Raw genomic sequence first — 14,606 nt, forward strand, 5'->3', positions numbered from 1 at the left:
TGTCGACATTAGCCAAAGTCCTAGAGCATACAGATAGTAAGAGTTTCCCAATATAAGCATTGACCATTCTGGCAGCTATGCACTAAGGAGTGATTAGGTAGTAGACATCTTTATAATATATAAGTATGGGCCTCAACCCTGGGGCTGGGTTTTGAATATATTGCAACGTGATCCCAGTGTGGTGCATTTTCATTTGCATGTGTAAGGAGGGCAGCCGTGTAGGTCCATTCTAGTGACCTCCAGTTTCTGCTTTTACTATAAAAAGGGTTGAGATCCTGGAAAAGTGGATTTTCGAACCTTGAAAATTGAAGCAGCCTCTGCTTCTTGCAGCCGATAGTAGTTTCTCTTTGAGGTTGAAGCTATGCTGTTTGAAGAGGATTCCTCTTTGTGGCATCTCATACTTGTTTTCTAAGACGGGGTATGGGGGGTTACCCTGTGTGCTCTGTCCAGCTCCATGTTGGAAGGTGGTCCATTTGGTAAGAGCTCTCGGAAAAGTTCAAAAGGCCTGCCAAGTCTGATCCTTCAGTAGATTCCTTTGAGATGCACGTTTCCCCTGCGTGAACGATCCTCAAGGTCCTTGCACCTGCTGGATAGAATGGTTACCATTTGATGCAGGATTGACATATCCTCAGATATTTGATGGACTTGGAAGGATAGGTCTTCCATTACTTGTGCCATGGCATTGATTCTGTCGCCCAGGCATGGTCGTTCTTTTTTCAGTTTGATTATATTCTTAGAGACCTCTTCCTGGAGCTTGGCCCTTCTTTTGTAAGGTTTAGAAGTTTTGTAAGCACACGGGGAGGTGGTCTTTGCAGAAGGCCAATGGGGTATGTTGCTTGGTTTCTGTCCCCCCCTGGTTCTGTTTCGTTGGTCCACGTAGAGTTTTGAATGGTTTGTTGGCCAAACTGTTATTTGCTGGTCTTTTTCTGTTGAGAGCTCATTATGGTGTCTGTTGGTAGGGCAGAGTAGATGGGTGTGGGGCGGTTTCTAGTTGGGGCTGTTTCTTCCCTGGGGTTGGTGCTTTGCTTCCTCGTGCTACTGGCATAAAACAGGTGGATCATGGAAGAGTTATTTATCCGTGTTTGTGAGCCGATTGAACTGAGACTATGGGCTTAACCGGGACAGCCCCTCCAGCAGGTGACTCTGGCAACTCAAATGCAAATCCTGCATGCATACAATGCTTGAGAGCAATGTGCTCTCCTTTCATCTCTATTGGACCATGGTGTTCTGGCAGGTCTTGGCACTTTGGTCACTGTACAATGGCTGGAGGGAGCCTTCCTGTCAGCAGGCAACTCTCTTCTGCATATCTTGTGCAGGATGTCTCTGGAACATTGCATTTGTCCTACCATTACAATCTGGGAACCTGTGAGTGCAGTATAGCAGAAGCCTGTATGCCCTTAGTGACGCTTGCGAACTATTCCATGGTCTCTAGGTTGCCTGCATGTGCGTCGCTGTGTGGTGCTGCCTAAGCCTAATTAAGGACGCAGCATCCTTTTCCCCTATTCTGCTGTTTGTCACCCTGCCTGTGCCCCTCTCCTAGGTCAATGAGGTTTATGGAGACCTCCTGGTTGTCGGGGCTTCCCTTGCCTTGCTTGCAGTATTTCTGCCACTGTTCAGGCAATTCACCACTGAGCTTCTATTCTCCAGTTATGCAGGACTGTGTTGGTGCGTGCGGTCTAATGGCCCCTTCTCAGAGAATCTCCCTGCTGTCTCTTGGCAGTGGACAAAGGTGGGATTTGGTTCCCTCGGCAGTGCTGGAAATGAAAAAATAAAATGTACTGGGTGATCCCTCACCTCTTTGGAGGGACAGGGTTGTGTGAACGAGGGGGCAGAGCCAAGGGTCGTGACCTCGGGCCACGTGCGCAACACAGTATCTCTTCATATAACTCAATCCTGGCGATCTTCATAAAAGCAAAGAGCATTATGGGAACATCAGAATGTCCACCATTTTGAATTTGAAACATGTCTTACAGTGATTCAGTAGAAACCCCTTTCAAGCGAATTATGGAGTTGGACTCTGCAGTTTTGATTGGTCACAATACTCGCCCTAATGTCTATAAATTGAAGGACATAAATACCACTTTAACTGCAACACTGTTTCTGATGCTTGTTAATCTGCTTAAAATCACATGTCCGACATTCAGTGGTAACCGCGGAGTATTGCATCTGGTCTTTCGTGGACTGAAAGGGGACGTCGGCATAGGCGTGTCTGTAACACTATCCCTATCGTGACGTGTGTAGTACCCAAAATCCCTCACGCGCCGAGGTCCCTCAGATTGTTTTTTTCCGCTCAGATACTGGTCGCCCTTAGCGGAGCTCTTACTAGAGACATTGTTTATCTTTACCGAATTGTTGGTTTATTCCCCGTTAAGTCACTTTGCCCAATAAGAACATCTTCGACGAAGACTACGGGGGAATCGTCTACGGCTATGGGTTTCGGCGCCTAAGATCTGGCGTCCGGACTTCCACGTGGTCCGGCCCTCTGGCCGGCCTATACAGTAGGGAGAGTGGGTTCGAGGTGGCCATATTTTTATGTCTTTCCTCCTTTCCACCGTTTTCCCTTTAGGTCTGGTCATCCTTCCCTTTTGCTATGGAAAGGACTCCCTTTAGATTCTGCCCTCTGTGTAGGGTTAGATATCCTTGGAAAGACGAGCACAGGACGTGTAACGCCTATTTCCCCCTAGAGCACGACGAAAAGCGGTGTTCGGCTTGTAAACTCCTTAAGCCTAAAACCCTTCAGGATCGCCGTGTAAAGCGTACGACATGTCACGCGTGGAGCCTCCCTCCCCTACTGCGACACCAGCCGAAAGTGACAGGGGTACTTCGGATGACCAAACGTCCAATGCGAATGTTATAGACCTTGAGGTGGACACTTCTAGGTCCGCCACGCCCGTCCCCGACCCTTCCAGGCTCGACTCTGGTCTACAGGGACCACACCCGGTGACAGGGGCGTACAATCGCATCACACTAAACATACAACCCCTACGCCGTCTTCGACACCCTTGTCGAAAAAGGCAAAAGCGCCAACGGGCCCGCCGAAAACTTCGGCGGTTCCCTCGGATCGTTCAGATCCAAAGCCTTCCTTCCCCGCATCCGCAGCAGCGTATGACGACTGGGCAAACGAAACGCGCCAAAGTTTCGGATCCAGAAACTTCGACGATTTCCAAGGTCTCTATAGGCCCGAAAACTAAGACTAGGCCTCTACCCGGAAAACCATCTGCTGGGCCCTCTGGTGCTGTGGACGGTGTTTCTGCTACCGACACATCATCGGAGGCTTTGTCTCACAATGATTCGGTTACTATCCGGAAAAGCATCGGTAGGATCGCAGCGGCGGTGGGCCTTATTCCGGTTCCGCCGAAAGTTATGGGCCAATCCGCGGGAAAGGTTTCAACGATTTTGGCCCGCGATTCCGATGATACGAGGGTAGCCAAGAACCCCTCTCAAACACCCTGAGAAGCTCCTCCTGACGCCATAGGGCGGAGAACGTTGTTTCTCCTCACCTAGGTCCATTTGGGTCCTCTAAATGGACTACAGAGAAATTCGAGGGGTGCATGGATCGGCTGGAGCACTTGATCAGGGCTTCTGATCAGCCTTCGCCGAAAAAGGCTCGGGTAGACCCTAACCTCCAAACACAAGATGTTCAGCCTCCTGTTTTCCATCAGGAAGACGAGGTCCAGATGGACACATATAGGGACATCTATGCTGAAAAAGAGTCCTCTTTTCTCGATAATTATGAAGATCAACAAGCAATGGACAACTGGAAGGAAACCCAGCAAGAAGGACAGGATCCTTGGTCACATCAAGATCAGGACTCTGATATTTTGTGCGTCGATTCTCCTCCGTCCACCCCGGCTTGCCAGGCCTCCCCTGTGGATGACCAAATGGCTTTCAATTCTATGTTGAAAAAAGCAGCAGAATTCCTCAAAATTGCCACTCTAGAGGATTTGCCTGAGCAGGATTTTGTGGAGGACATTATTAAAGAAAAACCTCTGGCAAGTCAATCCATTCCCCTCCTTAACTCTGTTAAGAGACGATTAGCTCCATCTTTAGTCACACCTGCCCAGAAAAGGGCTGTGAACCCGAGAGTCAGTTATTTTCGACCCTCTGTATATTAAAGGACACGCCATCCCGGACTCACTGGTAGTGACCAACCTCCCCTTGCCACGGGAGAGTCACCTCCGGACAAGTAGTCCAAGAAATTGTATGCCTTAGGCAAACTTGTCACATCAGCAGCTGCTTATACCATTTGGGTTGCTAACAACACCACGCTATTAGCAAGCTATGCTAATGCCCAATGGAACTTGCTCCAAGAAGGCCTCCAAGAGATTCCTGAGCCAGCCAGAACAAAGCTTCTCGCCATTGTTTCGGAGGGAAAACTGGTTAATCAGAATGTGGTAAAGAACTCCCTGGACACTGCAGAGACAGCAGGCAGGTCTCTTGCACAAGGTACTCTTCTAAAAAGACATGCGTGGCTGCACACGTCGGGCTTCAGGCCTAAAAGCCAGGCCTCTCTTATTAACAAACCCATTGAAGAGACTAACCTCTTCGGGAAAGCGGTAGATGAAGCGTTGGAGACTGCCAAGAAGGAGCACGAGACTATTAAGTCCTTGTACCAGATTTCACAGAAACCCTCCTCCCAGAGTGGCAATCATTCTTGGCGGTCTTTTCGAGGCAAAGCCTTTGCCGGTCAGAATAACTACGACGCGGGTAACTTCAACACAAATCAATCTTCCGGAAGCTCTACCTACTACCCCCCCAAGGGGTCAGAAACGCAGCAAAGGTAGAGACAGAGGCCCCAATCCCAGAGGAGCCTCAGCCTCGGGTCAGAAATAACCACCAAGTCCAGGACCCCTCCCATGTCTTCCCCGGTTGGGGGGCGATTAACATCTTTGCTCAAGGCATGGGAGGAGATAACTTCAGACCAGTCGGTCTTAAAGACGGTCGCCCACGGTTATTGCGTGGAATTCGCCCGACCTCCACAGTTCAGACCGCCGCGATCACGACACCTTTGACCGGACCATCTGCAAATCCTGATCCAAGAGGTGGAAGCTCTGCTGGGAAAGGACGCTATAGAAGCCGCCCCGATTCTTCAGGTAAACTAGGGTATCTATTCAGTGTACTTCCTTGTACCCAAAAAGGATCTCACCATCCGTCCTGTTCTAGACCTGTGCCCAGCGAACAAGTTCATAAAACCCCAGAAGTTTTGCATAGTAACACTACAGGAGGTGATTCCATTGCTGAAACGAGGGGACTTTATGGCAACATTGGATATGAAAGATGCATACTTTCATATTTCAATGTTGCCAGTGCACAGAAAATACCTAAGGTTTATGATTCAGGACAAACGCTATCAGTTCAAAGTACTCCCCTTCAGCATCGCCTCAGCGCCAAGGGTGTTTACCAAAGTCCTGGCAGTGGCAGCAGCACATCTGCGCAGACTATCAGTCCCTGTTTACCCTTACCTCGACGACTGGCTCATCACGGGGGACTCGTTAGACGCTTGTTTTTCGAACACCCAAAGAACAGTTGATCTCCTCTTCAGCCTGGGGTTTTGAATCAACGAAAAGAAATCCAGCTTAGTCCCCAGCCAAGTAAAACAGTTTCCGGGAGCACTAATTCAGACGGAAGACGGCCTTGTCTTCCCCCTCCAGCGAGAGGGTTCAGAACATGCTCTCTCAGGTTCCTCAATATGTAGCCAGTCGGGAGGTGACGGTACGCAAAGCAATACGATTGCTAGGGATGATGGCGTCATGCATATACTTGGTTCCCCACGCGCGGCTGCGCATGCAAGAGTGGCTCAACAGCCAGTGGTGTCAGGCCAGCGGACAATGGGAAGATCTGTTAGTTGTCTCGCCAGCCCTCGTTCTCTCTCTGCAGTGGTGGTCAAGAGAAATCCTCTTGAAGGGCAAAATCTTCACCACCCCAGCAGTGGAAGCCACTCTTACGACAGACGCATCTCTCACGGGGTGGGGGGGGGGCTCACCTGCTACAGCAGACAGCACACGTAGTGTGGTCCCCTCAGGTAGCATCCAATCACATAAACTTACTGGAGCTACTGGCGGAATTCAAAGCATTGAAAGCCTTTCAGAAACAACTGCAAGGGAAGACAGTGCTGATCCTAACCAACAGCACTACAGCAATGTATTACTTGAACAAACAGGGGGGCACTCACTCTACAGGGCTATCCAAGCTGTCCCAGAACATTGGGATATGGGCTCTCAAACACAAGATGATTTTGTTGTCCCAATATGTTCCAGGGGAACTCAATCTTCTGGCAAACATACTCAGCAGAGATTTTCCTCTGCCAGAAGAATACGAATGGCGGCTGCGCAAAGACATTGTGTCCAACGTCTTCGCAGAATGGGGTTTCCCAGAGATCGACCTGTTCGCTACTCAGGAGAACGCCCAATGCCAAGACTACGCCTCCAAGTACCCCCAGAATCGATCGAAGGGGAATGGTCTCTGAATAACTTGGTCGCGGAAATGTGTCTACGCTCCCCCCCCATGCCCCCCAACTCCCCTTCTCAACAAGATGGTGCACAAGATGCACCAGGAACCAGTTACAATGATACTGGTGGCCCCCATGTGGGCCCGCCAACCCTGGTTCGCTCACCTGATGGACATGTCCCTCTCCCCACCAGTCAAACTGCCCTGCCCGTACAACATGCTGTCTCGGGACAGAGGAGGGACCCTGCACCCACGCCCACAAACTCTGAATTTAGCAGCCTGGCTCCTGAGATCATAAAGTTTGGACATCTGCAACTCCCTCAAAGATGCATGGACATACTCAGGGAAGCGAGAAAGCCTAATACTCGTTACTGCTATGCCAGCAAATGGAAACGGTTTGTCATCTGGTGCAATTCCAAGGGCGTCAATCCCATCGATTGCTCACCCTCACACATTGTGTTGTATCTAACCCATCTGTTGGACATTGGTTTAGTCTTCAATTCCCTAAAGGTTCATCTGGCTGCGTTGTCAGCCTACACCACATCACGGCAAAAAGTATTGTGGTGGAAGATACCAGTAATTAAAGCCTTTGTGGAAGGGGTTAAGAGGATTTATCCTCCCATCTCTCATCCAGCCCCTGGGTGGGATTTGAATGTGGTTTTAACCAGGGTCATGGGAGCTCCTTTTGAGCCTATGCATAAAGCAAGTCTGAAAGACATGACTTATATGACAGCCTTCCTAGTGGCTATCACTTCTGTCAGAAGGGTTAGCGAACTACAGGCTCTTTCTGTTTTAGACCCCTTTGTTACAGTCCACAAAGATAAGGTAGTTCTGCGCACAAATCCCAGGTTTGCGTCGAAATTTATTTCAAAATTCCATGTGAACCAGTCTATCGAGCTACCCACGTTCTTCCAGAAACCTATTAACATGCCCGAAAGAAGCCTTCACACACTAGACGTGCGCAGGGCAGTCATGTTTTACATGGAAAGAACTAAACCACTGAGGAAGACTAAACCGTTCTTTGTTTCAGTAGCAGCTGGTAGAGAAGGGGATCCTGTCTCTGAATCAGCAGTCTCAAGGTGGATTGTCAAATGCATCACACTATGTTACACTCTTGCAAAGAGAGAACTGCCCTTCAAGCCTAGAGCGCACTCTACTCGAGGCATCCATAGCATTCATTGCAAATGTTCCCCTAGAGTCCATTTGCAAAGCGGCAACCTGGAGTTCTGTACACACCTTTACAAAACACTATTGCCTAGACACTCATTCTAGGCCTGATTCTCAGGTGGGACAAGCAGTACTAAGACATCTTTTCTCTACTGTTCCTTCTCACAACCGACCTCCAACTCCGGGTACTGCTCGCTAGTCTATGCACAGCATGTGGTTCTAAGAAGATTAACAAGCATCAGAAGACATGCATTACTTACCATAAAAGCATTTCTGATGATTGTATCTGCTTAGATTCACATGCGCCCTCCCTGCCTCCCCGCTCGGGATGGAAGGAACATAGACTTCTTACTACTTTCTCTCTTATGTACTCACTCACTATAGCCTTGGGCTCCCTCATGGCAGACCTCGGCGTGTGAGAGATTTTGGGTACTACACACGTCACGATAGGGATAGTGTTACAGACACGCCTATGCCGACGACCCCTTTCGGTCTCCGAAAGACAAGATGCAATACTCCGCGGTTACCACTGGATGTCGGACCATATGCACAGCACGTGAATCTAAGCAGATACAATCATCAGAAATGCTTTTACGGTAAGTAATGCATGTCATGTGAGGCTTTGGCAGTTTGTGTATGCATTTTCCCGTGCAGAGTGTTCTGAAAGCTCGTTGAAGAGTGGGTTACTTGTGCGTGCGATAACACCCCTTAGGGCAGTGCTCTGTGTGGAGTCATAGCAAGCATGAGCAACCCGCACTTCAACAAGCAGACTTGTTTCAGAAGACTAGCCAGTGCTCCGTGCCGAGTCTTCTGAATGTGGTCTGCTCGTTTGACGCAAAGGATCTGGGAGAGCCCTGGAGGATAAAGCAGCGCTCCGGCAAGACATATTTTGCTAGAAAACTGCTGTCTTGTTCTGCCCCATTTCCTGCACTGCCCTAGTTGCCAGCAGGCATTGCCTCATCTTTCCGGGGTAACTGCCGTCAACCAGGGTGCGCTGAGGCTCTGGCAGTCGGGTCGCTGCACAGGAGCAGACTGCTCTGCTTCCTCTCCTTCTGCTGTGTTGGCTCCTTTGAAATGTTAGATTTTCCATACTTTTATACAAAGGTCTTCATGGTGCAAGAACTACAAGTAGTAGTGCTATTACTACAAGTTTGTGATACTAATCTACATAAAGCACCTGCATGCAGTCTATTACTACTAATATTCCTATTGCTGATGGCAGTAATGTTTTTGGTACTAGCAGCAGCACTACTCGATAGTAGCAGTACCCGGAGGTTATTGGTGATATTAATACTACCACTATTACTGGTTACTACAATACGTAGCACTGCCAGTACAATTAACATTAATTGTACTACTTCCAGTAGTAGCAGGGTGCTGCTGCTAGTAGTAGAAGTATTAGTACTACTAGTTGTACTATCCCTATTTGTAGTGTGAGTAGGACTGATAGCAATTGTTTATGTGGTAACAATGTTGGTAGTACAGTAGTATAGTACATATAAGTAGGGGGAAAAGACTGCCAGATATGATAATCTGCGAAGGATAGGTGCGTGACTGCAAATGTGTGGGTTTTTTAGGCGTGGGGGCACGATTGCTTATTGTTTGCCTCTGAGCTCTCAGAGGACAGTATTGATAAGTGCAAAATGAAGCTTTGTGGGGCAAAATCCCGAGTTGTAGGTGGAGGCTGTGTTATCAGAAAGGAACACTTTGGTGAAGCGTTAAAATAAATAAATCAATGAATAATGCAACCCTTACTTTGCATCTTCTGCTGTACTGGATTTCCTCTCCAAGTCATTTCCTGTTTCAGAAGGTAAAGCAGTTCACAAAATCGAGGGTAGCGTGACAAAAGATTGAACCAGTTTTGCGTAGATAATCTGCAAACTTTAGCACAACATGGTGGGAAACAAAACAAGCGTTGTAAAAAGCATGCCCCGTAATCTGGATTTGTAAGACCGCACTATTTTTTTTATTGCTCAAAGGCTCCATTTGTTGCAGCGATCTTCGTTTGTTTTATACAGATCCTCTAATTAGATGCATTTTTAATTGCATCTTTAATTTTCCACTGTGCTTGTATTTGTGCTTTACTCTAAAGCAGTATTTTGTAAAGGCAGACTGCAAAGCCAAATAATACATCGGAAAACTTGCAAAATATGTTTTTTTTTAAAGGTAATATATTATTATGGAATTATGTTGTGAATACGTGTTTTCTTTTTTCACAGTGGTTTTGTGATTACGCTTTTATTTGGAAAAACAAATTCAGAAAAGTATCTAGAGAAGTGTGAACACTCCTTTCTTCCATCTACACCTATTGGAGTTACCATGGTAGGTTCTGTATTTAAATTATGTGCAGTATAATACTTGTTGTATAGGATTGGTTCACCCCCAGTTTAGTGTTGATCCCCTTTGAAGTATGATACTTTCGGCTGATCAGAATTTACACCATCTCGAGCATGATGGATGACTGCATCCTCAGTGTTCTAGACCCCTGACCGATTTTCAGCTCAGTGACGAAATGTCTTTGATTTCATTCTTCCTACCTCAATCCACCTTGGTTGTTCAAACACTGAAGGATTTGAATGTGGGGATAAGAAGTTCTTTCTTTCTCCAGCATAGGGTCTGGCATGGATTCACATGCTCATGAATATTCCCCATCATCAGGCTGGAAATCCTCGGTAAAGAAAAATCAGTATCAGTTTCGTTTCTGATCTGTCTTTCCTAGTAGTAACCAATCACTGGTCTCTGGCTCATACTGCCCAGAGCCAATGACTGCCATCTCCCTAAGCCCCTCCACCGGCAGCCATCCTCAGATTTTTACCACATGTTCAAGTGTTGGGAGTCCTTGTGCTATAGCTCTCGAGCTTTTACTGTGTTTTTGCGCTTTTTTTCAAAGATTTTCTCATTTTTCGGTCAAATCGAGCCTCAAGCTCCACCGTTCTATTTCCGATAAACAGGGACCCATTTCGGAATTTCCTACGCCCCTCAAGGGTGAAGGTTTCGTCGAGTTACGCTTCTTGGAGGATTCTATCGAGGGAGTCGCGGCGGCCCTGGCAAAGCCTGGGGCGGCTACACCAGTGGAGGCGATCTCGGGGCCTAGAGTTTCCCTGCCACCGCGGAGGGAATCCTCTTTCCAGCCCATCGACAAGACCCCCGTGAAAACCCTGGTGGAAAGAGGGGGCGGCGGTGGCCATCACAGACACGGATTCAGCCTCTGAGGAGGAGCTGGTGAAAACCGTGAAGAACCTCAACGAGAGGTTCGAGAAGGTACGATCCCACGGGAGGGATCCCGAAGAGGTGGTCGAAGAAAGCGACGGTGGTGCCGACGAGGCCCCAGTGGAGGAGCAGCCATCCCTCCCGTTGCAGCCATTGCCCGAGCCTCAGAACAACTCGGCGGCCATTCTGATGGCAATCCAAACCTTATGCACGGAGAGAAGGACGAGATTACCACGAACCCCGGTGTACGATCCAGAACCGGGCCCGTCGGGAAGCCCTCCGAACAAGCGGAGGAGAGTTCATCCCTCCCCACCCTTCATGCCCCCATGACCCGTGGAGCCCTCATCCCCCTCGCCGGACCCCAGGGATGACATGGCGATGGATACGACAACGGGGATGGATGACGGTGGTGACGACGGGACGGACCTTCCATCACCACTCCCTCGGGCTTCCCCGCCCAACGAAATTGGCTCCTTTAACGCCATGATCGCCAGGGCATCCGAGCTCTTCCAGCTCTGCCCCGAGGAACAGAAGTAGGGTTTCCTCTATCAACGGCGAGAGGCCAAGAGAAAGACGGTCCTCGCGGTACCGTTACTCGACGATATCTGGGACGAGGGACTTGCGATCCTGAAGAACCTGTCCACGGCGCCTGCCAAGAGGGACAAGTACGAGAAGAAGTACCGGGTCCCCGACGCCGCCCCTTTGTGCCTCAGGGCTCCACCTACGCCGGATTCGGTCGTCTCAGCAGCGGCCAAGAAGAAGGCGGCGGGGGCGACAGCCTCAACCTCTACTTCCCCACCTGACGGCCAGGGTAAGAAATTGGACGCCATGGGGCGACGGATCATCTCGTCGGCGGCGACAACAATTAAGGCGGCCAACACCTTAGCGATTGTGGCCCGTTACGACAGGGAGCTATGGTACAAGATAGCCCCCCTACTGGACTTCCTACCAGAGGACAAGAGGGCGAAGGCCCGGGAGATTCTGCAGGAAGGTGAGGTGGCGTTGGACCACGCCACAACGGACATTGCCGACGCCGGGTTTCGCCAGTTAGGCAACGGTGTTTGCCTTCGACGACGAGGCTGGCTCAAGGCGACAGACTTCCGTCAGGACGTGCAGACCAGGGTTTTGGACATGCTGTTTTGACGGCAACAACCTGTTTTGGAAAACGGTGGATGAGTCCCTGCAGGCCATCAAGGCCGACACAGACGGCCCGAGCCCTGGGAGTCCTTTCGGAGCGCCGGAGGCAGACGGGGGGCCTCCAAGGGATCAGGCGGTGGCTCCTCTACATACCGCCATGCGGCCCGCTCCTCGTCCCAGGAGGCTTACAGAGGTCGCGGCAAGCAAGGAGGATCTCCGCGTCGTAGCCAAGGAGGCAAGACCGCCTCCAAGCAAGATTGAACCAGCCGTAGCGTCGGGCCCCCACCGAAGCACCCCGGTGGGAGGCCGGCTGGCGAAGTTCATCAGCGTGTGGGAGTCCATCTCCACCGACCGTTGGGTGCTGGATGCCCTGGCCCACGGGCACACTCTCGAATTCCAAAAGAAGTGTCCCCGCATTCCTCCCGTGGCCATGAAGGAAAATCACGTCCGTCAACTGCTGTTGGAGGTAAAGGCGATACTCAAAGGTGCCATCGAGCTCGTCCCCAAGAGGCTCCGGGGCTGTGGAGTATACTCAAGATACTTCCTCGTCAGAAAGAAGACCGGCAGTTGGCGCCCCATCCTGGACCTACGTCGGTTGAACAAATACATCAAGGCACAGAAGTTCAGGATGGTCACTCTCCAGCATGTGCTGGGACAGCTGGAGGAGGGCGACTTGGAGGATGCTTACTTCCACATCCCCACCCTAAAAGGACACCGAAAGTTCCTCCGATTCGTAGTCCAAGGACGCCACTACCAATTCAGAGCTCTGCCATTCGGACTGAAGTCGGCACCCAGGGTGTTCACCAAGTGCCTAGCACCAGTGGCGGCACGGCTGCGCCTGCAGGGCATCCATGTCAACCCCTACCTGGACGACTGGCTCATCTGTGCAAGGACAAGAGAACTCTCCATCGAGCACACGGCGAAGACCGTCCGCTTACTCACGGAGCTGGGTTTCTCCATCAACTACCCGAAATCTCATTTGGTTCTGTCGCAGGTGGCTCTGTTTCTGGGGAGCGAAGCTCGATACAGTGGAACGATTGGCGTCTCCGTCGGAGGAAAGGACAAAGGCCATCCTAGGCAAGGTGCCACGGACATGGCCAGGGTGAGATCCATCAAGTCCCTCCTCGGAATGATGTCCTCATGCATCTATCTAGTGCGCCTGTGCAGGCTACGGATGCGTCCTCTACAGGAGTTCCTCGACGCCCGCTGGATGCAAGCGGCGGGCAGCTTCGAAGACAAGATCCCGCTCAACGGAGGTTTCTGTCAGGCGATTCAGCGGTGGGGCACCCGTGCACACCTCACGGCGGCACGGACTTCCAGACTCCGGCACATCAGGAGACGGTGACAACAGACGCCTCCCTGGAGGGATGGGGTGCGCACACTGGAGATCTCCACGCAAGAGGCCTTTGGCACCCGGAGGAGAGGTCCCTCAACATCAACATATTGGAGCTCCACGCTGTGTTCTGAACGCGCTCAAGTCGTTCCTCCCGTCCCTCAAGGGCTAGGTCGTGAGGATCTTCACTGACAACACCACCACAATGTTCTACATCCGGATGCAGGGAGGCACAAGATCCCCAGCCCTATCCAAGGTGGCCCAGGATCGGTGGCACGGGGCCGTCGCCCAGGGGATGTTTCTGGTTCCCTTCCATCTGGCAGGAATAAAAAAACACCATCGCCGACTCACTCAGCAGGGAGCTGCGTTCAGGCCACGAGTGGGAACTACGCCAGGCTCAAGTGTATCGGCTCTTCCAACGATGGGGCAAACCGACGAACTCCCAAGTGCCAGAGGTTCGCCAGCAGGTTTCCCCAGCCGAGGAGCATGAGCGATGCTTTCTCGTTCCCCTGGGATGGCCTGTTCCTGTATGCATTTCCTCCGTTGCCGCTGCTGCTTCGACTCATCAGTAAGCTCAAGAGGTCCCCAGTGCAGGATGATCCTCTTCACACCGGCGTGGCCGAGACAGATCTGGTTCCCGGACCTTCTGGACCTCTGTGTCCCCACCAGTCAAGCTGCCTACGGACGCAGATCTTCTCTCCAGAGAGGGAGGCGCCATTCTTCATCACGACCCTGAGTCACTGAACTTGCAGGCCTGGCTCCTGCAGCACTAGAGTTTGGAGGGTACAATATCCTGGCTGACTGCAGAGAGGTTCTTGCAAAGGCCAGGGCGTCCTCAACTCTCAAGTGCTACGGGCACAAATGGAAGAGGTTCTCTGTCTGGTGCCGTGCACAGAAGATCAACCCTCTACGGATTACGGCACCTCAAGTGCTACCATACCTACTGTCGCTGGCCAAAGCTGGATTAGCTCACGCTTCCATCAAGATACATCTGGCAGCGATCTCCCGATACACCAGAACTGCAGGACGGCCGTCCTTGTGGTCTCATCGACTGGTAAAGGAGTTTATGAAGGGACTGTTCCGATTGTTCCCGCCGCTGAAGGCTCCGGCCCCGGCGTGGGAGCTCAACGTGGTGCTGACCAGGCTCATGGGGCCGCCATTCGAGCCTTTGCATTCGGCTCCGTTGAAGTTCCTGTCGTGGAAGACGGCGTTCCTTGTGGCCATCACCTCTGCACGACGCGTGGGAGAGATTCAGGCCCTATCCTGCAAGCCTCCATACTTGACTTTTCACGATACGAGGGTGGTGCTGAGG

The 14,606-nt window shown here is 50.9% G+C and overlaps 1 protein-coding gene across 6 annotated transcripts in view; it reads left to right on the plus strand.

The window, feature by feature from the left end:
• SNX13 (sorting nexin 13) overlaps window positions 1-14,606 on the plus strand; it is a 2,094,218-nt gene that overhangs the window by 104,007 nt on the left and 1,975,605 nt on the right. For all 6 annotated transcript variants that reach the window (XM_069648499.1, XM_069648500.1, XM_069648503.1 and 3 more), the window contains one exon: window positions 9,834-9,936. In XM_069648499.1, coding sequence (XP_069504600.1) covers window positions 9,834-9,936 — 103 coding nt within the window. The remainder of the gene's footprint in view (window positions 1-9,833; window positions 9,937-14,606) is intronic.

Source organism: Ambystoma mexicanum, chromosome 2q, assembly GCF_040938575.1.
Source record: "Ambystoma mexicanum isolate Mex_15411 chromosome 2q, UKY_AmexF1_1, whole genome shotgun sequence".
In the NCBI taxonomy this organism is placed as follows: domain Eukaryota; kingdom Metazoa; phylum Chordata; class Amphibia; order Caudata; family Ambystomatidae; genus Ambystoma; species Ambystoma mexicanum.